This window comes from Agelaius phoeniceus, chromosome 27 (genome assembly GCF_051311805.1).
Source record: "Agelaius phoeniceus isolate bAgePho1 chromosome 27, bAgePho1.hap1, whole genome shotgun sequence".
In the NCBI taxonomy this organism is placed as follows: domain Eukaryota; kingdom Metazoa; phylum Chordata; class Aves; order Passeriformes; family Icteridae; genus Agelaius; species Agelaius phoeniceus.
In genome coordinates this window covers 2324958-2344884 of record NC_135291.1, presented here as the reverse complement: position 1 = coordinate 2344884, position 19927 = coordinate 2324958, and the positions used below count along the sequence as shown (strand labels likewise).

The window sequence follows — 19927 nt, the reverse complement described above, 5'->3', positions numbered from 1 at the left end:
CTCACATTGCTCCGGGCAGCTGAGTCACAGCGGGAGAGGGAAGGGACACGTCGAGGGAGTTGAGGTTTAAGAGCGTTTTTATTCATAAAACTTTCATAACAATCAGGCTGCTCTAACTACCACAACTAACTAGCAATGCTAACTACCCTAACTAACTGCCAGTGCTAACTACCATGACTAACTAGTTGTCCTAACTACTGTAACAAGAAGCTGTTCTCAAGTGCTTCATCTGCTCTGCTGCTCCCTCAGGTTCTTTGCTGCAGTGATCAGAGGGGTCAGGCTGGAGAGAGGCTTGGCTGATGATAAAAATGGGTGCTGTCCAAAGGATAAAAAATAAAGAAATGAACTGTTACTTTCCAGAGTCAAGTTCCTCACAGGCTCTGTTGCAACAGGACAAAGGGAAATGGTTTGAAAATCGAGGGAAGCAGGCTCAGATTAGATCTAAGGAAGAATTTTTTAACCAGGAGAGTGGGGAAACACTGACAGGAGGTGCCCAGAGATGTGGGAGGTGCCTCCTGCCTGGAAACATCCAAGCTCAGGTGAGGCAGGGCTCTGAGGCCCCTGAGCTGCCTGAAGATGTCCCTGCTCGCTGTGGGGCACCAGGTCCAGATGAGCTCGAAAGGAGCCTGCCAGGCCACAGCAGGCGAGGATTCTGCTCGCTCTGCGCGTGGAACGCAGCGAGACTGGAGACTATCGGAGGGGGCCCCACAAGAAAACCCCTCCCTGGCGCTGCTGCTTCCCCTGCAGCCCTTGGCTCTCACCTGCAGCAGCTCCTGGGCAGCCCAGCGCCGCTCCTCGTCCGGCTCCAGGCTGCACTCGAGGAAGTCCCGCAGCAGAGCCGACAGGCGCCGGGGCTCCTGCAGCTGCGGGGTCCCGTTCTGCCGGATCAGAGCGCGAGCCTGCAGGGAAAGCAAACTCAGCGCTCTGCCAGCTCCCTTCACACCCACACGGGCTCACATCCAACCCCGGGGCCTCAGCCCCAGCTCCAGGGCCACTTTCCTCCCTGCCAGAGATGCTGCTCAGAGCTCATTTTGCTATGCCAAGCAAAAAACCCAAACCCTGGGGCTGCCACAGCCACTGCAACATCCAAATGATCTCGCCTTGAGAGCCAGTTTCATTGGCTGGCTTTGTTAGTAGGAACCTCCATCAGAAATAGCCCATTTTGCTTCTCCAAATATGGACACCAGCTTTACAGGCCATTTTCCACAGTCACTGTGGTCTGCCTGTGTTATTTCAGAGGATTCTTCCATCAAGTGCATCTCTGCAGTGCCACTGACACTCAAGTAAATGCATTCCTGATGCCCCATCCCAGAAACTGCCAGGCAAGAAACAGGAGGTTTGTGATGCTGAAAGCTCAGGCTTGGTGACACAGAAAAAGTAGCTTGGACTAGGAAAGAATTACATTAGACTATGGGGATATTAAACCATCATCTTCAGGTTTTCGACAAGTTTCCCATTGAGAAGAATCAGGGGAGATCATCTTGCAAAACCTCTTTTAGAAACTCCTGCAGAAAACTTGTTGGGTTTGGGGCTGGGATTTGGGGATGGTGTGGGGTTTTCTTGCAAGATAACATTAGAGCTGATGCACTTGCTTCATATTTCCAGGTCATCCTCTCAGCTAGAAGAGCTGCAACAACGAAAAGCCCAAAGCAAATTGTTGCTGGAGACTGCAGAACATTCGTCTGTGTGGAGGCACAAGTCCTCTGGGAATTCCCTTCCCATGTGCAGAAACCTCCAGCTGCTGCTCCCAGTGCAGGGTCCCCCTGTGCTCGCAGCCTCTGCAGCCACTGGAGAATTTGCCTCTTACCATGGCCGCCGTTTCCCTGAAGTAAGGAGGTTCTCCTTCCACCATCTCGATGGTCACAATGCCAAAGGACCAGATGTCCACCTTGGGGCCATAAGGAGATCTGGTCACAACTTCTGGGGCCATCCAGTGAGCAGTGCCCACCATGGAGCTGCGCTGGTCCTGCTCAGGGCTGAGCTGAGCGCAGAGGCCAAAATCAGCTGAGGACAGAAACAAACCCTGTCAAAGGCAGCTGCAATGAGGAAACCAAGCACAGAGATTCCCCACGATCAGTCTGAGAGTGTAGTAGTGAAGTCAGCTGGAAAAGCCCTCAGGGCTGTAGCCAAGGAAAGATGGAACTGGGCCCTTCAAGAAACCCTCAGCTTTCCTGCAGTGGCTTTTACTGATTCCCTTGGAGCTTTAGATTCCCACTGCTGCCCCTCTGGAAGGGCCATGGCCAGAGCAAAGGCACTGCTGGCCCCCTGCTCCTCTCCTGAGCTCTCTGCAGGGGCAGCCGCTCTCAGCTGGCAGCAGGGGCCGGGCAGTGCCCCCAGCAGCCCTTGTGGGGCTCTGGCCCTCCCTGGGAAGCAGCCCCAGCCCCGCAGCCCGGGAGCGCCGTGCCTGGCCAGGAACACCCACCCAGCCTGACAGAGCCGTCCATGCCCAGGAGGATGTTGGAGCTCTTCAGATCCCTGTGGATCACCCGGTTGGAATGGAGGAAATCCAGGCCCTGCAGACACTGAGAGAGAACAAGAAACACGAGGGCAAAAACCAATGGCTGGAATATATCACACCAGAAAGGACAGCTCAGAATTCTGCCAGCAGCAGCTTTGCTGTGACAGGCCAGGAGTGTAGTGCACACAAGCTCCAGACAAAGGGCTCAAGGCAAAGCTGAGAACAGCAAATCAAATCCAAAGCAGACAGAGAGTACCACAACAGCAGGAGAGAGAACAAGAACAGAGTAGAAGTGCAGTGATGCTGGCAGGCCGTTCACTGCAGAGGCTCTTTCTTCTCCAGCTCATGAAAACAACTCAGAAACAAAGCCCTGAGCATGGAGCCACTCCTGTTCTCACGCTCTGTTTGGAAGGACCATCGTGTCCCAGCCATGGGAGTGACAAGCAGGATCCCTCACCTCCCGACTGACAGCTGCCATCTCTCCTTCAGCCATGCGCGTCTGTCTGACAACGTCCTGCAAAGTTCCTCCATCCATGTATTCCATCACCAGCCAGAGATCTCCATCCACAAGGAAGCTGGAAGAGGAAAGCAATGGCATGGAGATGAAAGTGCAGAGCTCAATTCCCCCATGGAAAAGCCTGGAGGGGAGTTTTGTTTCCAGGTCACTTGTCAGTGAGGACAGAATCAGATGGAGAGACATTCCTGCCAGGCTGCACAGCCCTTGGAATCTGCACAGTCTAAAGGGGAAGGAGACACCTGTGAGAAAGGAGAGGCCTTAGATGGCAAGCAGGTGAAAAATGCAGTTTAGCAACAGCCCAGATCAATGTGGAACCACAACCCTTGGCCCCAGCTGGTTCAGCTTCTGAACTCATCAGTTCCACCATTCCCTCCAGAACAAGGCAACACAACTGCCAGGGTTATCCAGGGGAGGAGGCCGTGCAGCACTTGGGACAAAAGCAGTCAGAAAACCTTTCAGAAAGTCCCTTCAGAAACATGCAAGGCCAGTGAAAAATGGGCAAATGAGGCATTTCTGGAAACAAGAACCCGATCTTCCTGGCATCTGTAGCAATGGAAAAGGGCTGGGAAGAAGAAGCCAAGGTAAATAATTTCTGCTGTGGTTTATCAGCACTTGCTGGGAGACACAGCAAACGGGGTCAACTTGAAGGAAAAACCAAAGCAAAGCAACAAAAGCACGTGGAGGGAGTGAACTGCCAGGCTGTTGGTTTGGGAAGATGTGGCTGGGTCAGGCATTTTCAAAACAGGCTACAGACTCCTGATGCCAGGAAAGGTTAACGCAGGGCCCGGGCTCGGGATCAGAGCTGAAGCACTCACCTGTCCAAAGAGTTGACAATGTTGGGGTTCTTCTTGTCCTTCAGGAGCAGGATCTCATTCACAGCTCGTTCCCTGTTCTGCCCTCTGAGACTCATTTTCTTGATGGCCACCTGAAGGGACATTGCAGCCTTGAACTGGAGGAGTCTGTGGCAGGAGGCCACAGCAAACACGGAGCGAGTCTTTGTGGAGCGACGGAGCCGGGCTGTGCCAAACTGCCTTGGGATGGGACACCAGAGCTCAGCAAGGGCCATTCCCACAGCCCATTGCTCTGCCAGCTGGGGGCTGCTTACAGGACACATGGCCAGAGACATTTGGCCTTGCAAGCTCTGCAGAAATGGTCCCTCAGCTGTCAGCCTCAAAGCTCTAACAACATTCTCTGCACCTACAGTCTTCTCAAATGGCCTCAACACTCCTACTATTATTATTCAAACCCATTTTGCAAGCAGGAGGTAATTCTGGTTCTGTGAAAACAAAGCAGAACAGCCAGGAACCCCTTAGCAATTCTATGGGATTCGGTCATGATTTCAGATGCAACTGCTCTGTTTGGGATTGCACAACAAAGCAGACACGCACACCCATTGCTCAGGTGATCCCTGTCACAGGCTGTCACTGACACCAGACCCAAACACAACTGCAGGCTTTAGGAGAGAGCTTTGCTCTGGACATCCATCTCCTCATTTCTCTCCCTCTCTCTCTGTGAACAGCTGAAGTAGGACTAAAACCCTAAATTGAGCCCAAGCAGGATCTCTCCCTAATTAGGCCTTGAGGTATCCTTTGAAAATGAAAGGCAGGATGGACATAATAGTGTTATAGTTTAGCTAAGAATAGCTAAATAATGTTCCTGTCTAAGGTTGGGATGAAGATAAATTTGGCCTCAGTCTCCAGCAGCTGATGCATTCACACTTTTAGATATGAAGGCCAAGCCAGCGTGTCCTGCTCTGACAGACACCGCTGCCCTCCTTGCATTCCTTTGGCGCTTCAGAAGGACCAAGTCTGTCCCAGCTGTGCTCTGCAGGCTGACACTGCTCTGCCTTCAGAGGAGCAGCCTGGGCAGGAAAGCTCTGCTGGCCCCCAAAGCTGCAGCCACAGCTCCCAGCAGAGGGGAAAGCCCTGGAGAGCTGCCAGACGTGCTGGGCGTGTTGGCACTGACCTCTCCTCCAGTGGCCCTGTCGAGTCCTTTATAAACGGTTCCAAAAGCCCTGGAGACAAAACAGCAGAGAAGAAAGAAGCAGCGCTTTAGGCCCTGGCAGGGAAAGCCAGCCCAGACAGGAGATCTCTGCTGCCTGCAGCGTTCACAAACACCTGGGTGCATCGACCCTTCCAACAACAGCACAGCAGCCACCAGCCCTCTGCCATGCAAGGTGTGCAGGAGAAAACTGAGACCCAACATGAAGGAATTGGGCTGGAGCAAATCCCAAATGTCCACCCTGAATTGCTTTAGTTCAAAACCTGAGGTGAGAAATGGGTGTCTAAAGAACTGGAAAAGAATGCATTTCATCCTTTTCCATTTCCTGCCTAAGACCTGCAGGTTCCACAAGGGCCCTGCCATCAGGCAGGTGATGCATTTTCCCCCAGAGTGCATCAGCCCTGTGTCTGTTACTGAATGGATGGGGTGTGCTACCTGTGCTAGAATAGAGCACTTATTAGTTCATCTCTGGTTTCTGTTTCTAAACCATTAGGTTGATAATCCTGACCAGTGGATATTTTTTGAAGGAAAATATTTGAAAGAAATCTTCTTGAGAACTGTTTTCTGACAGTCACCACATGGTGAGTTGCTCTTTTAGGCAATCCAGTTCCAGGGACAGAAGATCTTCCAGGTCCTGCTCCTTGCTGCAGGCAGGACACTGCCAGCCTCAGGGGCCTTTGACGGCGCCTTCTGACCACAGTTATCAATTCTGATCAGGACTGAGAGACAGCAGGATGGTAGCCCAGTGTCTGAAGGTGCTTGGAGCTCTCCTGACTTCTCACTTGATCCTGCACCAGCACAACACCCGGCCCTGCTTGTGCAGCAGCAGCTGCCGTGCACTTACCCTTGGCCAATCTGCTCCACTTCCAGGTATTTCTCGGCAGGCTCCTCCTCGCTCACGGTGTTCCCTGAAAGAAACCACGTGGAAGACGCTCCCTCCCAGAGTGAGACCCCGCCTTGCAGCAGAGCCAGAAGCAGCCCCACTCCCTGGGGCCGTGAGCCCCTTGGTGTCAGCTGGGGAAGGACAATAAATGGCTCGGTGACATTCAGCTGCAGAGCAACACTGGGTGCAGCTGATGCCCAGACACACACACAGCACCTGCTCGAGCACCCAGGAACAGAGCAGACGTACTCAGCTGCATCAGGCACCACTCCCCTCTCCCCTCTGGCTGCCCAGCTGTGCTGCTGTCAGAATGTTCAGCCCAGGATCCCACAGCGGAGGGAGGTTCATTGTCCTCTTCCCAAGCAGAGGGAGCTTCTCCATCCTCTTCCCAAAATTCTGCAGCTTCTCCATCCTCTTCCCAAAATGCTGCAGCTTCTCCATCCTCTTCCCAAAATGCTGGAGGTTCGCCATCCTCTTTCCAAGCCAGGGGATGTTCGCTGTCCACTTCCCATGCTGGGAGATGTTCACTCTCCTCTTCCCAAGCCACAGGATGTCCTCCATCCTCATCCCACACTGGGAGATGTCCATTGTCCTCATCCCACTCCGTGGGAGCTTGGCCACTCTGGTCCCACACCAGGGGACATCCACCGTCCTCGTCCCAGGCCGGGAGATGTCCCCTGTCCTTGTCCCACCCCGCGGGAGCCTCGCCGTTGCATTCCCACCCCGCGGGATGTTCGCCCTCGTCTCCCAGAGCAGCGGGAAGTTCACTGTCATCTCCCGGCACTGAGGGAAGTTCACCATCGTCCCCCAGAGCAGCGGGAAGCTCACTGCTGTCTTCTTCCTCTTGGGCCTCCTCTTTGGAAGCAGAGGGAGTCCCAGGAGGTGCTGGTGCTGCTTCTGTGCCCTGTGGACAGACGGCAGTGTGAGGGACAGGAAGTTCTATCTCAGTTATCACCTTATTTATCCTCAGCTGCACATCCAGCTGCACTACGCAGAAATGGGGTTTGGAGCTGTTCCAACTAACAATGGGCTACAGTCAACATTGCCACTTATTGTTGGGAATTCCATATTCCACCATGGCTAAAGCCAGCAAGCAATCCTCTGCCTGCAAAACCAGACCTGCAGCTCTTCAAAAGCTCTTCAGCAGAAAAGGAGAAAACTGATGGGAATTCCTTTGCTGCTGCTGCTGCTGCTGCAAAGACACTGACAGGAACTTTCCTTCAGCCTCCCAGGCTGGCCCTCGACTGCCACATGCCAAGCTCACAACTTGCTGCACAATTCCAAACACCAAAGGTTCCTTTCCCACTCACCGAAGGAGGAGCTGCTCGGAATCCAGACATGAGGTGCCCTGCAGTGGGAGAGGGAACATGAACCAGATGCTGTTAGGAGAAAAACTGCCAGTGCTGGGAAATGCCACGGAGCAAGGCAACCCCAAGAGAGCATTTTGCTTTCACAGCATCCCTCCAGGAGCCACAGTCCCTTCCCACAGCAAGCAAGAGAACAGCACAAAATACTGGGCTGGGTCAGTTCTTGGCTGGAGCAGCAAACGGAGGCAGTTTTCCAGGCTCAGATGGAACTGGCACAGACTCCCTGCTTGAGGGAACAGAACCCCCCAGGGCTCATTGCAGGTGCTGTGCACGCCCCGCTGGCTGCAGACACCCCCTTTTTCAGCTGCAGCTGCTGGCAGGAGCTCTCCCAAAGCAATGGTGTCTTCATGGCCATTTGGTTCCAAAGCCAACTCAGCTCCAGAGGAAGAACAGAAAGCACACAGCAAGCCCAAAGCCACAGATGCTGCACCGAGGGAAAACCTCAACTTACGTGCCAAGTGGGTTAAAAAATACCCCGAATAAGCCACAGAGTACAGAGTGCAAACTGCAGCAGCCACATGCTGGATCATTTTGGCTGTGCTGCACACGCCTGCAGCCTGTAGCCCTGCAAGCACAGAAGGACAGGGCTGGGCTGGCTGCTGAGAATGCCTCGGGCAGGAGGATCCTCCGGCAGCGAGTCCAGAGCCACTCTGGGCACTGAGGCCTCCGTGTCCCACAGCAACGGGAACACCACGGGGACGTGGCGCTGTTCCTGTGACATCCCAGCAGCAGCTCACGCAGAAACCGCCTGGAAGGTTCTCCTGTGTCACAAAGGAGCACAAAGAACCCTCCCAGGGCACAGCCCATGGGCCAAAGGATGCAAGAGGAACTCGGAAAATGCAGCAAACAAGGACACCCCATAGCCCAGCCTGAACACTGAGGAGAACAAGGACAGGACCAAAGCAAAGGAAACGTGACCTTTAGTCACTGATAGTTCTGACTAAAAGCAGCAAGCCTTGTTCCATCTGGGATCTTTGTTCTAGTCCTAAAAACAAGCAAGGTTCTCCACTCTAAATACACCGAAGGCAGGAACTGGGGAGGAGGTGGGATTAGGAAGGAGGAGGAGGAGGAGGGAGAGAGGAAAAGGGGGAGCAGGAAGAGGAGGAGCAGGAGCAGGAACAGGAGGAACAGGAGGTTCCAGTGCCCCCTGTGGCCGCAGCACCGAAGGCAGGAACTGGGGAGGAGGTGGGATTAGGAAGGAGGAGGAGGAGGAGGGAGAGAGGAAAAGGGGGAGCAGGAAGAGGAGGAGCAGGAGCAGGAACAGGAGGAACAGGAGGTTCCAGTGCCCCCTGTGGCCGCAGCCACGGGACCATCGCCCCCACCTCGTCTTGCAGCTCAGTGGGGAGGGGGAGCTCGTCCCGAATCTATCCAGGAGTCCCTGAGAGGGTTTTTAATGGGGGTATTTGGAACTTGTAGATTGTGGAATTGACCCCAAATATCATCTGGTGTCTCTGGGAGTTTTTTTTTTTTCCTCTGTGTATATAAGTTTGGATCTTGCAGGAGCCCAAAGCTGAGCCCCTTGGGGGATCTTTGGGGGCCCACTTGGCCATTGCCCAGTATGGGCAGGGGAGGACATTGGTCCTGGGGACCCCCGGGAGAGCAGAGGAGGGGAACCCCTGGGACCCCCAGAGTGGGGAGAGCAGAGAGGGGCAATCCCAGAGCTGGGGGACCCCGGCAGACCGGAAAGGGGGGGAGCCTGGAGAGGAGGGACCCCTGGGATCCCTGGATCTCAGAGTAGAGCATCAGGGGAGAAGGGCCCCCATAGACCCCCAAAAGTCCCTGGATCATCCCTGAGCAGGACGGCGGAGAATGGAGAACCCCTGGAACCATTGGACCCCCATGATCCCAAGGAAAGGAAACGTCCGGAACCCCAAATGTGGAGAGATCAGCAATAGGGAACTGCTGGGAGAGTTTTTTTGGGGCTGAATCTTGACATTGTGGGGATTTTCATGGACACAAGACTCCTGCTGACTTCTAGAGATGGACCTGGCCAGGAGGAGCCTCTACTCCAAGGAACGCCCACCTTGGTTTCCCCCAAACCAGGGTCTGTCATTCCCAAGCTGTGGCCAGATGGAGGAGGGGGAAAAGCCCCGGACATTCCGCACGAGGAGGGGCTGCAAACCCAGCCCAGGGAGCTGCAGGGAGGAAAGAGCCCCCCTGAGCCAGGAAGGCAGCCTGAGATCCAGCCAGAGCTCAGAGCTGGTGGAGAAGCCTCATGGCAAGGAGAAGCCCCACAAATGCTTGGAATGTGGGAAGGGTTTCAGCTACAGCTCCACCCTGATGGAACACCTGAACATCCACACTGGGGAGAGGCCCTGGGAGTGTGGGGAATGTGGGAAGAGCTTCAGTGGGACCTCCGACCTGAGCAAGCACCACAAGATCCACACTGGGGAATGGCCTTAGGAGTGCTTGGAATGTCAGAGGAGCTTCAGGTGGGATTCAGAGATCGTCACTCACCAGCACTTGCACACCAGGGAGAGCCCTGCGAGTGTCCCGAGTGTGGGAAGAGCTTCGTGCGCTGCTCCAGCTCCATCCCCCATGGGAGGATCTGTGCTGGATGATCCCCAGTGACCCCCGTTGGGCAGAGCCCTGGTGACCCCTGTTCTGGGTGATCCCCGTTGGGTAGGGGGAAGGTGCTGGAGAGATTTCTTTCCCTTCTCCTTGTGCTGCTGTGATTTGGTTGGTAATAAATTCCCTCCCTGTGCCCAGGCCGGGTCTGTTGTACCCGTGCAGGATTTGCTGAGGGATCTCTCCCGGTCCTTGTCCCCAGCCAGGAACCCTCGGTTCCATTTTCATGTCCCTGTGCGGCTGCGGGGGCAGGGACAGAGCGGCTCTGGGGGTGCCTGGCATCGGGCCAGCGTCACCGCTCGCCACGGGCACCGCTGAGATCCCGCGCCCCTGGGCACGCATTGCTGGGCTCACCTGAGCTCCCACCTGCCCAGCGCCCCAAGGTTCCCCCTCCCCAAAAAACCCCCAGCCCGGGGCTGCAGCGGCCCGGAAAGGCCTCAGCCAATGGCAACGCAGGCAGGAGGCGTTGCAGCCAATGAGAGCTCGGGACGTTGGATTGCGTCATCGGTTGCTGGGCACAACGCGCGACCGATCGCTGCCCAAAAGTGGCGGCAGCCAATGAGAGCGCGCGGCGCTGCCGAGCCCGCCCTGCTCCGGACTGGTGCTGCCAGCGCAGCGCGGCTGCTTTGGGGCTGCTGCTCCCTGCCCGGCCCTGGCCATGGGGCGAGGGGCGGCAGCTGGGGCCCTACTGGTGGCACTGGTGGTGCTGGGAGCCCCCCCGGCTGCGGGCGCGGAGCTCTCGGGTGAGCGGGGGGCGGGAGGCGCCGGGACAGGGGGGGAGAAGGGGAAAAAGGGAGCGAAGGGGGGAGCCCGGAATGGAGGGGGAGGAGGAGGGGACCCCCCCAAAGGGAGAGCGGGAGGGGCTGAGGGGTGGGGGGAGGGGAGGGACGGGTGGGAGAGGGTGGGGAAGGGGGGAAAAGGGGAGGAGGAACCCCAAAACTGAGCCCGAGGGGTTGTGGATTGGGCGATTTGTGGGAAAATGCGGAAATGGGACCCCAAAAGTGATTTGGGAGCGGCCGGAGGTGGGAGGGGAGAGGACGTGAAAGGGGAAATGGAGGAAGGGCGGCAAAGAGGAAGCGGCAGCGCGGGCAGGAGGGTCCCATGGCGGCCGTGGGGCACAGGGGGTGCGGAGTGGGGATCCGGGGTGGCCCCCGGAGCTCTGGGGTGCTGCTGGGGGGAATGGGGAGGCAAGCCCTTAGCTGTGCCCTGAACTCACAGGGGTGTTCCAGCACATGCATAAGTACGAATGTCAGTTCATTAACGGCACCGAAAAGGTGAGGTTCGTTGCGAGATACATCTACAACCGGGATCAGTTCCTGATATTCGACAGCGACGTCGGGGTGTACGTGGGGTTCACCCACTATGGGGAGAGGTGGGCCAGGGACAGAAACAGCGACCCGGAATGGATGCAGAAAACACGGACTGCGGTGGACTGGCTCTGTCGGCACAACTACGATATTTATACCAAGTTCACCACCGTGGAGCAGCGAGGTGATCGCGGGGCAGCGCGTCCCCTGGCGCCCTGCCCTGCCAATGACCCTGGAGCCTCAGAAACCTCCCTGGGAATCGCCCCTGGATCCCTCAGCCCTCCTTGGGCCCATCCCATGTCCTCCTGTCCCGCCCAGTCCATCCCAGTCCCTTCCAGTGTCCCCACGCGCGTCCATTTCAGCGACGCGTAACGGTGACGCTTTTCAGCCAATCAGGTCGCGTCTCTCTGGTGACTCATGGGTTGCCAGGCAGACCCGCAGCGCCGAGTGCCCTGCGCTGACTCGGCCTCCCAGTGCCGCGCACTTCATTACCAGTTCCTCCCAGTGCCACCAAAATCCCTCCCATTACCTCTCAGCCTCTCCCGGTCTTTCACAGTCCCATCCAGCCCCTCCAAGTCAATTGCCAGTCCATTCCAAGTTCAGTCCCAGTTCACTCCCAGACCTCCATTCTCTCTCCCAGTGCCCGTCCATCCCCTCCCACCTATCTCAGTGCCACCCCTGTCCCTCCCAGTCCATCTCAGTCCATTCTCAGGCCGTTCCCAGTCCCTCCCAGTCCACCTCCAGTCCCTCCCAATCCATTCCCAGCCTATTCCCAGTCACTCCCAGTCCCTCTCCAGCCCACCCCAGCCCTCCCCTCTCTCTCTCCCAGTGCCCCCCAGCTGATCCCAGTGTCCCCTCTCTCTCTCTCTCTCTCTCTCTCTCTCTCGCTGCTCCGTGATGGATTTCTCCCCTGCTGCCATCCAGGTGAGGTGGTTCCAGGGCCAGCAGGAGCTCTCGGAGCACGTGGTGGCCACCGACGTGGTCCCCAACGGGGACTGGACCTACCAGCTGCTGGTGCTGCTGGAAACGCCGCCCCGGCGCGGGCTCACCTACAGCTGCCAGGTGGAGCACGTCAGCCTGGAGCAGCCCCTGAGCCGGCACTGGGGTACGGGGGAGCCCCTGGGGGCGCTGGCAGAGCCACTGGGCTGTGCTGGGAGCCACTGGGAGGGAGCTGGAGAGAGCCGGGCTAGAACTGGGAGAGGGACTAGGGGCTAGGCAAGGGCTGGGAAGGGGTTTGGGGGATGCTGGGGAGGGTGGGATGGGGTTGGGGGGTCCTGGTGGGCACTGGGAGGGAGTTTGGGAGTGCTGGGTGTGACTGGGAGGGAGTTTGGGGGCGCTGGGTGTGACTGGGAGGGAGTTTGGGGACGCTGGGTGTGACTGGGAGGGATCGCAGTGAGCCCGGAGGCGCTGGAAGGAGATCGGCCATGGCAAAGCGGGGCTCGCCATGAGCTCGGTTGTGCTGGGCACAGACTGGGAGGGCTCTGGCTGAGTCCTGCTGGGGCTGCCAAGGGACTGCGAGAGGCTTTGGGGCTCCTGGGGCGGTGAGGGCAACTGGGAGGGGGCTGTGGGATCCTCAGAGGGACGGGAGGGGCTTTGGTGGCTCCTGGCCAGGACAAAAAGGGATCGGGGGGAGGTTTCAGGGGGTCCTGGCTGGGCTGGGGGCCACAGGGAGGGCGCTGGGAGGGGCTGGGGGTGTCCCTGAGGGGTTTTGGGGGTGCTGAGCCCTGCGGACCCCCCAGAGATGCCGCCGGACGCCGCCCGCAGCAAGATGCTGACGGGCATCGGGGGCTTCGTCTTGGGCTTCGTCTTCCTGGCGCTGGGGCTCGGCTTCTACGTGCGCAAGAAGGTCAGGGCGGGTGCCGGGGGTGGCGTCCCGGCCGTGGCGGAGCGTGTGCGCTCCCGCCGGGGCCCCCAGCCCGGTGTCACCCCCTTTTCTCTGCCCACAGAGCTCCTGAGCCGGCGGCGGCCGCAGCCCCTCCCCGTGGGCTCGGGCCCGGCCGGGACCCCCCGCTCCGTCCCCGCTCCGCTGATTTTTGGGGGGGTCCCGTGTCCCCCCCAGCCCCGCTGGCGCTCTGCCCCCGCCCAGTGCCTGCTCCCAGTGCTCCCAATAAAGCTTCCCAGTTGGCCCCGGGGCCGTTTATTGGGGGGCGATGGGGAGGGATTTGGGGGTCGGCGATGGGACGGATTTGGGCAAAGGGAGGGGGACAAAGGGTGGGGGCTGGGCCCGGAGGGAGGAGGAGGAGGAGGAGGAGGAGGAGGAGGAGGAGGAGGAGGAGGAGGAGGAGGAGGAGGAGGAGGAGGAAGAGCAGCAGCACCAGAACCCCGTGGTTTCCCCGCCCCCCTGGAGCTGCAGCCCCCCCCCCGGCTCCGTCATCATCGCCCCCTCCCCACATCCCGCAGTGAGCGTCAAGGGGGAGCTCAGCCCTTGTTAAGAATCTCTAAATAATATTAAAAAACAATTCAGTATTATTTTAAAATTTATACAACTTATTAAAATATAATGCAATGTTTTTTAAATTTAAATTTATGTATTTTTAAAATTTTAATAGTAGTTAATAATTGTCTTGACCCCTTGTTAATAAAGTTGTGTTTCTGAAGGGGAGCGGGTGTCATGGTTTGATGCTGGCACAATGCCTGTGCCCCCATGAAAATACATTGTCCCCAGTGTCTGCTGTGAGATGTGACCAGAAATACAGCAAAGCAGGCTCCAGCTTAGGAATAAAAGAAAAAAAAATTATTAACCTACAATATATAAAAGATACACATAGAACGCAGAATGAAAACCTTCCAAAACATTTCTCCTCCCTGTCGTGGTTTGAGAGGAAGTGAGTTTTTTTGGGATGCAGTGGTCAAACCAATAGGTGCTCAGATTTGAATATTGGCACCTGGTATGGCCACTGAGGACATGGATATGCCTCTGAGAACACGGGGGTTAAAAGCAGAGAATGCCCAGGGGAAGCTCTCTTGGTTCCCGTTGGTGAAAGGTTCAGAGCTGCCCTGCCCTGCTGCGGACTCGGTGCGGGAGGGGAAGCCATGCGGCCGGGTGAGGTGAGCCAGGCCTTGGACAGAGAGGGGAGGTGAAGGCCCCTGCAGGATGGCAGGGTGGAGGAGCACCGAGAGGGATCGGGCAGCAGCCCCAGAGAGAGAGGGAGAGAGAGAGAGAGACGGTGTCTGTGCCTGTGCCTGTGTTTGTGCCACCTTGAAATTGGATAGCACGGCCGGCGAGAAGGAGAAGGAGGGGGTGTGGCGAGAAGGTGCCGGGCAGGGCCAGCGTGGGAGGTCTGGACAGGCAGAGCCTGAGATTTTTAACCGTTTTCTTGGATGATGGAAACCTTGCAAATGCTGATCCTCCTGGAGTTAAATGAGGAGAGATACAGATGAAATGGGAGGAAAGGGGCCACGAGAGAAGTTGAGAAGAATATTGGGTGGGCGGAGGTGATGGAGTGGCCTTTGGCTGGACTTTTCTTGTATTGCCATGGACAGAACCATTTTTCCTGTGACACAGAGACTGCATTTAGGGGGAGCAATGGCTCAGAGCCAAGAGAGTGCAGTGATGTTATGTGAAGGAGCAGCGTGAACAGAGGCAGGTGAGGAGGGTGGTGGTGCCCTCGATCTTCAGTGAAGAAGAAGATCTCTGTTCTCGAGACCCCTTGGCCCCAGGGGGTGAATTTGGAGGGGACAGGTGTCCCAAAAGTGAGAGACTGTGCTTTTTTGGAACTGGGCAAAGCATCCTTAAAAGGGGAACCCCAGAAGCAGCTTTGGTCCATGTACAGTGGTGAGAGCACTGGACATGGAAGGAAGATGTCATGATGGCAAATGTTCTCTGGGCGGTGCCACGTATGACATGGAAACACACGAGGTTTCAACTGTGTTTTCTGGGGAAGCCTATGGTACAAGACGGACTCCTCTCCTCTTGATAAACTGAGAATTGATTATCTGAGGGGTGGTGATGGACTGAGAGTTGGTGATCTGAGGGGTGGTTACTGAATTGAGAGTCCAAGGTTTTGCCTTACTGTGATGTATTGGGAACTTGGTTGGGGGGAGGAGGAATGTTTGGAAGGTTTTCATCCTGAGTTCTGTGTGTTTCTTTTTATATATTCTAAGTTTATAAAAATTTTTTTCCTTCTATTCCTAAGCTGGAGCCTGCTTTGCTCTATTCCTGGTCACATCTCACAGTAGACACCAGGGAGAAGGTATTTTCATGGGGGCACTGGGATTGTGCCAGCATCAAACCGTGACAAAAATCCATCCCCCTTCCCCCATCAAAAAAGAGTATAATTGGGGTCCAGATGAACTGTGACTCTGAGATCTCCCCGACGTAACAGGCGGATCCTCAACTGTACTGGACCAAAGGAATTCGTCTCTACGTTTGGTAGCTCTATCCCCCTCTTTCTCTCTCTTTCTCCATCTTTTTCTCTCTCTTAATCCCTCTATTGCATTTTGCTGTGGTCATTCAATAAAGGTATATTTGTTTTGATTATTACTGCAAATCCCCAGTGCTGTGTCAGTTTTTTGCACCCTGAGATCAAACCCATGAACCATCATGACACCCGTTTGTAAGGACGGATCATGACATCCGGGTGCTGCCTGTCTGGCTGTGGCCAGCAGCTCGTGTCCAAACACAAGCAGGTGCCTTCTGGGCAAGGGAATGGACTGGCACGAGCAGCCATTTTCCCTGGTGAACCTGGGAGGAACCTGGGCAAGTGCAGAAGATTGGGATGACCCTGGCATGAGAGAACCTGTGGTGTGTCTCTGATGATGCTGCCAGCACTGCGAAGGAAGAGCCAAGACAAGTGCTGGAAGCAGACACATCCTGCCGATTTCTGCTCTTCCATGGACACGGAACACACTTGCTCCCCCAGCTCCAGAAGACTTGATGCAGGAACAAAAGCATTCCTGCAGGAACAACCAAAGGCCAAGGGGCGTTTCGCCACTTTCCCTTCCACACCGCACGCTTGGGCAAATTGCACAGACCAAGCAGTCTTTTCCCCCTCTTCCCCATTGGCCTGAAGACACTCTGCACCAAGAGAAAGCTCCTGGACAGCCGGCTATCCAACAACAGCAATTTAATGTTCCTCTGGGGGTGAAGGGAAAGGAAGTGCTGGCAGAGGAGAGGTGTTCCCCGCAGGCTCAGGTGGCCCCAGCAGACGCAGCCTCCCGGAGCAGTTCTGCACAGCGCCGCAGCAGGACACTCAGCCGCGGCCACACAGCAAAGGCCGCGAGTGCCAGAGGCGGCGCAGTTGGTCTCGCATCTTCTGGAGTCGGGAGGAGGGAACGCTCTGTAGAGCTAAAAGGATGTACAGAGCTTGAAGCGCCAGGCATGAGATGGCAGGGCTGGTGTCATCCGTCATGTCCTGAAGGGCTGCAGAGAGAGAAACAGAGACCCAGTCAGAGGCTGGATCTGCGGGGAGCTGGCGAGAGCCTCCAGGCTCGTGCATAGCACGCAGCTCCTGGCACGGCCTGGAGGAAGCAGGAGGCAAGAAGGACGAGCTGGCAGCTGCTGGCCAGGAATGTCCCCCAGGCGCCTGCAAGGTGTCTGTGCTGTGGGCACCTTGGGGCGCGCAGGGAGCGGAGCCGTGGGCGGGCGGGCCAGGGAACGCAGGTGCCAGCGGCAGCCCCCGGCGAGAGCCCGCGGGCCGCACTCACCCCTGCAGATGATGCGGAAGTGCGGCTGCTGCCCTGTCAAGAAGCGCCCGGCCATCCCTGGGGAACACAGAACATGTCCTGCCTTCAGAGCCACAGCTGCCGCCCACGGGCGCTGCCAGCCCCGAGGCCACACGCCCTGCTGGCCCGGCAGGGCTCAGCCCGGGCCCCTGGCGCACGCTGCCGCCCCAGGCCACGGCTGCCAGAGGGCGGCAGCAGCAATGCCGAGCCCAGCCGGGGCTGCACATGCCCGCGCCCGGATCCTGCTGCCGGGGCAGCAGGCGGGGCTGGGGCCGAGCTGCGGCGGGCCGGGCCGGGGAGGGAGCCGGGCTTGGCGCTCACCCATGAACCTGACGGCCGCCTCTCGCAGGGGCTCCTGTGCGCTCCGCACGTAGGGCAGGGCCAGGCGCAGCTGCTCGGCCGCTCGGCTCCTGTCCTCTGCCAGCTGCAGAGAGCGGCGGGGCACGGAGGGAAAGGGTTGATGCGGGCCCTGCCCCTGGGCCGGGCGCTGCCTACGGCCGCCACTGCTCCCCCTGCCCACAGAGCCCTGAGGCCCGGCCAGCAGCCGCAGGCGCCGGGCTCGGCACGGGGCGGAGGGCCCGGCGAGCCGCGGTGCCGCCCCGCAGCAGAGCCCGGCTGGCTCGGGCCTCCATCGGCACCGGCCTTGGGGCCACAGGAGCCTGGAGAAGAGCCCGCACGGCCCAGGCAAGGGAGCGGCGTGTGGGGCGCAGGCTGGTGCCCCTGCCTGCGGCACTGGGCAGGGGCCACAGCTGCCAGCCCCACAGACCGGGCGCCGCGGGCAGGCGGCTTCTGCAGGGATTGGGCTGGGCATTCCAGGCTGTCCTTACCAAACACTCGGCAAATCTCCACATCTGATCCGTCTGCAGCAGCTGCTTGAGATCCTTCCTCTTCAGGAAGCTTACTGCAGAAAGCAGCGTTTCCCGAGAGGCCTGCAGAGCAGCAGAGACCCAGAGATGGCACTGCAGCCCAGGGCACCGGACCCGCATCTCTGTGCCAGGGCCGGGAGGAGGCTGGAGCCCGTCAGGTGCCAGGGGCTGGGGAGACAGCTGAGCTCCCTCCATGGGGACACCCAGGAGGCCTCACCTGTGCCACACGCCCGTTCTCATCGTGGCAGTGGAAGAAGAGTGGGAGCAGGCTCTGGCTCACGTGCTTCTTCAGGGCCTTTTCTCCCTTTGCCACTACCAAGGTGATCACGTCTTGGAAGAGGCGAATGGAGAGCAGCTGCACAAGGCTGTTGTCCTGTTGAAAAGGAAGCCAAAGCCCTCCACATCAGCTGCTCCAGGCCTCCCTGTGCCCAGGCCCAAGGCAGCACCCAAGTGCCCGTGGCTGGGGGCACAGAGCCTCACATTGTCAAAGAGGTGCCAGAGCGCCTCAGCCAGCTGCAGGGCAATGGGGCTGGCTATTGCCAGGTCTTTCTGCAGCAGCAGGAGGCTGAGCACAATGAGGGTCTTCTCCACGATGTCTTCATCCCTATCCCACAGTAGCTTCCCAAGGCTTTCAGTCAGGCTGTACATGCTTGGATCCTGTGTGCAAAACAAGGCTGGGCAACCCCACGCTACTGCTGCTCCTGCTGCTGCTGCAGGGCTCAGAGGCCCAAGGCCTGTCCCAAAGCACTCAGGCAGCTGAACAGCGACCCTGGAGAGCTGGGAGCAGCTGCCACAGCTGCCAAAGCCCAGCTAAGCCCAAGGGGCTGCTTGCCCCAGCCCCACGCTGCCAGCACAGCTTCAGCTGCTGCCTCCTTCTCACCATCGAGGTGAGCACCACGAGGCCTCGCAGCGCCACGCCACGCATCTGCCTGGACTCGCTCTGCAGGTGCCTTGTCAAGATCTCCAGGACTTTTTTACCGCATTCGCTCAAGTCCAGGCAATCCAGGACCTGAAAGGCACAGAGCAGGCACAGAGCAGGCACAGAGGTGCCCAGCTGGCAGGAGCTCAGAAGTGCACAGGGCTGAGCCAAGGCAGCAGCACAGGGCACGGGCAGCATCCCAGGCAGCTGCGGCTACGAGAGGGCAGAGGCCTGGGAGGCAGCTCAGCCAGGCAGCGCTGGCCATGGGGCTCACCTCCACCAGGAAGGCCAGGGCGGGCAGCTCCCAGTCTGAAATGCCTTGGCTGAGCAGGTCAAAGAGGCAGGATGCCATGCCGCAACACCAGATGATGGAGACACGGCGCATCTCCCTGGCAGGGAGAAAAAGGCACCATTGCTCCTGGGCTGGGCGGGCAAACCTCTCCCAGGGCTGACTGGCAGAGCTCTGGTCTGCTCCCGAGCATCCCGAGGGCGCTTTGGGAGGCGGCTGTTCCCGGGCAGCCTCCTGTGCCGGCCTTTTCCAGTCTGCTCATGCCTCCCTTGGTGACAAGGCCCGGCTGCCCATGAGCACGGGGACTGTGTGGGGCGTTGCAGGCACAAAGGAGAGGAGCGGTGGGGAGAACGAGGTCTCACCTGGCCAGCAGACGCACTGCACAGTGGTGGGTGTCGGCACAGAGCAGCGTGTCCCAGGCACGCTTGCGTTCCATGGACAGCACCACGTGCTCATAGCGCATTTGGCAGAGCAGGGCCTTCAGGGTCTGCAGCGCAAAGCTGTGTGCAGAGCAAAGCCCAGGTCACGCTGGGAGCCCTGGCTCCTACCCTGGGGGCGTGGGAGGGATGGGGAGACTGGGAGGACTGGCATGGAGCACCTGTTGGGGTTGGCGGCGAGGCCGTGTTGCTCCTGGCATCCCTGCCAGAAGGTCTCAACCTCTTCTGGCATATCCTGCATGCAGATGTAAGCTTGGAAGAGCAGACGCAGAAAGAGATTGGAGAAATACTCCAGCACGACAGGCGAGCGCCAGGCCAGATTAAAGATTCTCCACAGGGCCACGGTTGCCTGCAAGAAATAAAACAGCCAGAGACAAGGCTCAGTGCCAAGACATCCACATGGCAGGGCCTGAGCATGTGGGGGAGAGGCTGGGGGAGACACGGGGGGACCAGCGGGCCTGGTGCCCCTGAACCCCTCCCCTAAGCAGGATTCAGCCCAGTGCCTGAGGCAGGGGGATGCAGCTGGGGGGAGGACAGAGAGCTGGCTGCTGGAGAGGCGGCCTGGGGGCTGGCAAAGGCCGGCACCAGAAACTCACAGCCAGGGCAAAGACTCCTGCGTTGTCCCCATCGGAGGTGTACACGCTGTGCACT

The 19927-nt window shown here is 58.2% G+C and overlaps 3 protein-coding genes across 3 annotated transcripts; 1 reads left to right on the top strand and 2 right to left on the bottom strand.

Annotated features, from left to right (window-relative positions):
* Positions 1-225: 225 nt before the first annotated feature.
* On the bottom strand, positions 226-6660 carry LOC143691873 (serine/threonine-protein kinase PAK 3-like). The gene is made up of 9 exons (XM_077191082.1): positions 6582-6660; positions 5821-5884; positions 4941-4989; positions 3791-3900; positions 2916-3033; positions 2423-2522; positions 1808-2004; positions 762-899; positions 226-315 (listed from the first exon to the last, which is right to left on the bottom strand). The coding sequence occupies exons 1-9, from the start codon at positions 6658-6660 to the stop codon at positions 226-228; spliced, it is 945 nt and encodes a 314-aa protein (XP_077047197.1).
* Positions 6661-10463: 3803 nt separating this feature from the next.
* Positions 10464-13135, top strand: LOC129132038 (class II histocompatibility antigen, B-L beta chain-like). The gene is made up of 5 exons (XM_077191081.1): positions 10464-10537; positions 11013-11296; positions 12026-12206; positions 12841-12947; positions 13048-13135. The coding sequence occupies exons 2-5, from the start codon at positions 11027-11029 to the stop codon at positions 13054-13056; spliced, it is 567 nt and encodes a 188-aa protein (XP_077047196.1). The 5' UTR covers positions 10464-10537; positions 11013-11026; the 3' UTR covers positions 13057-13135.
* Positions 13136-18034: 4899 nt separating this feature from the next.
* Positions 18035-19508, bottom strand: LOC143695869 (maestro heat-like repeat-containing protein family member 7). Its single transcript, XM_077191080.1, has 6 exons — positions 19438-19508; positions 19202-19339; positions 18825-18939; positions 18512-18640; positions 18107-18288; positions 18035-18053 (listed from the first exon to the last, which is right to left on the bottom strand). The coding sequence occupies exons 1-6, from the start codon at positions 19506-19508 to the stop codon at positions 18035-18037; spliced, it is 654 nt and encodes a 217-aa protein (XP_077047195.1).
* Between the last annotated feature and the right edge of the window lie 419 nt (positions 19509-19927).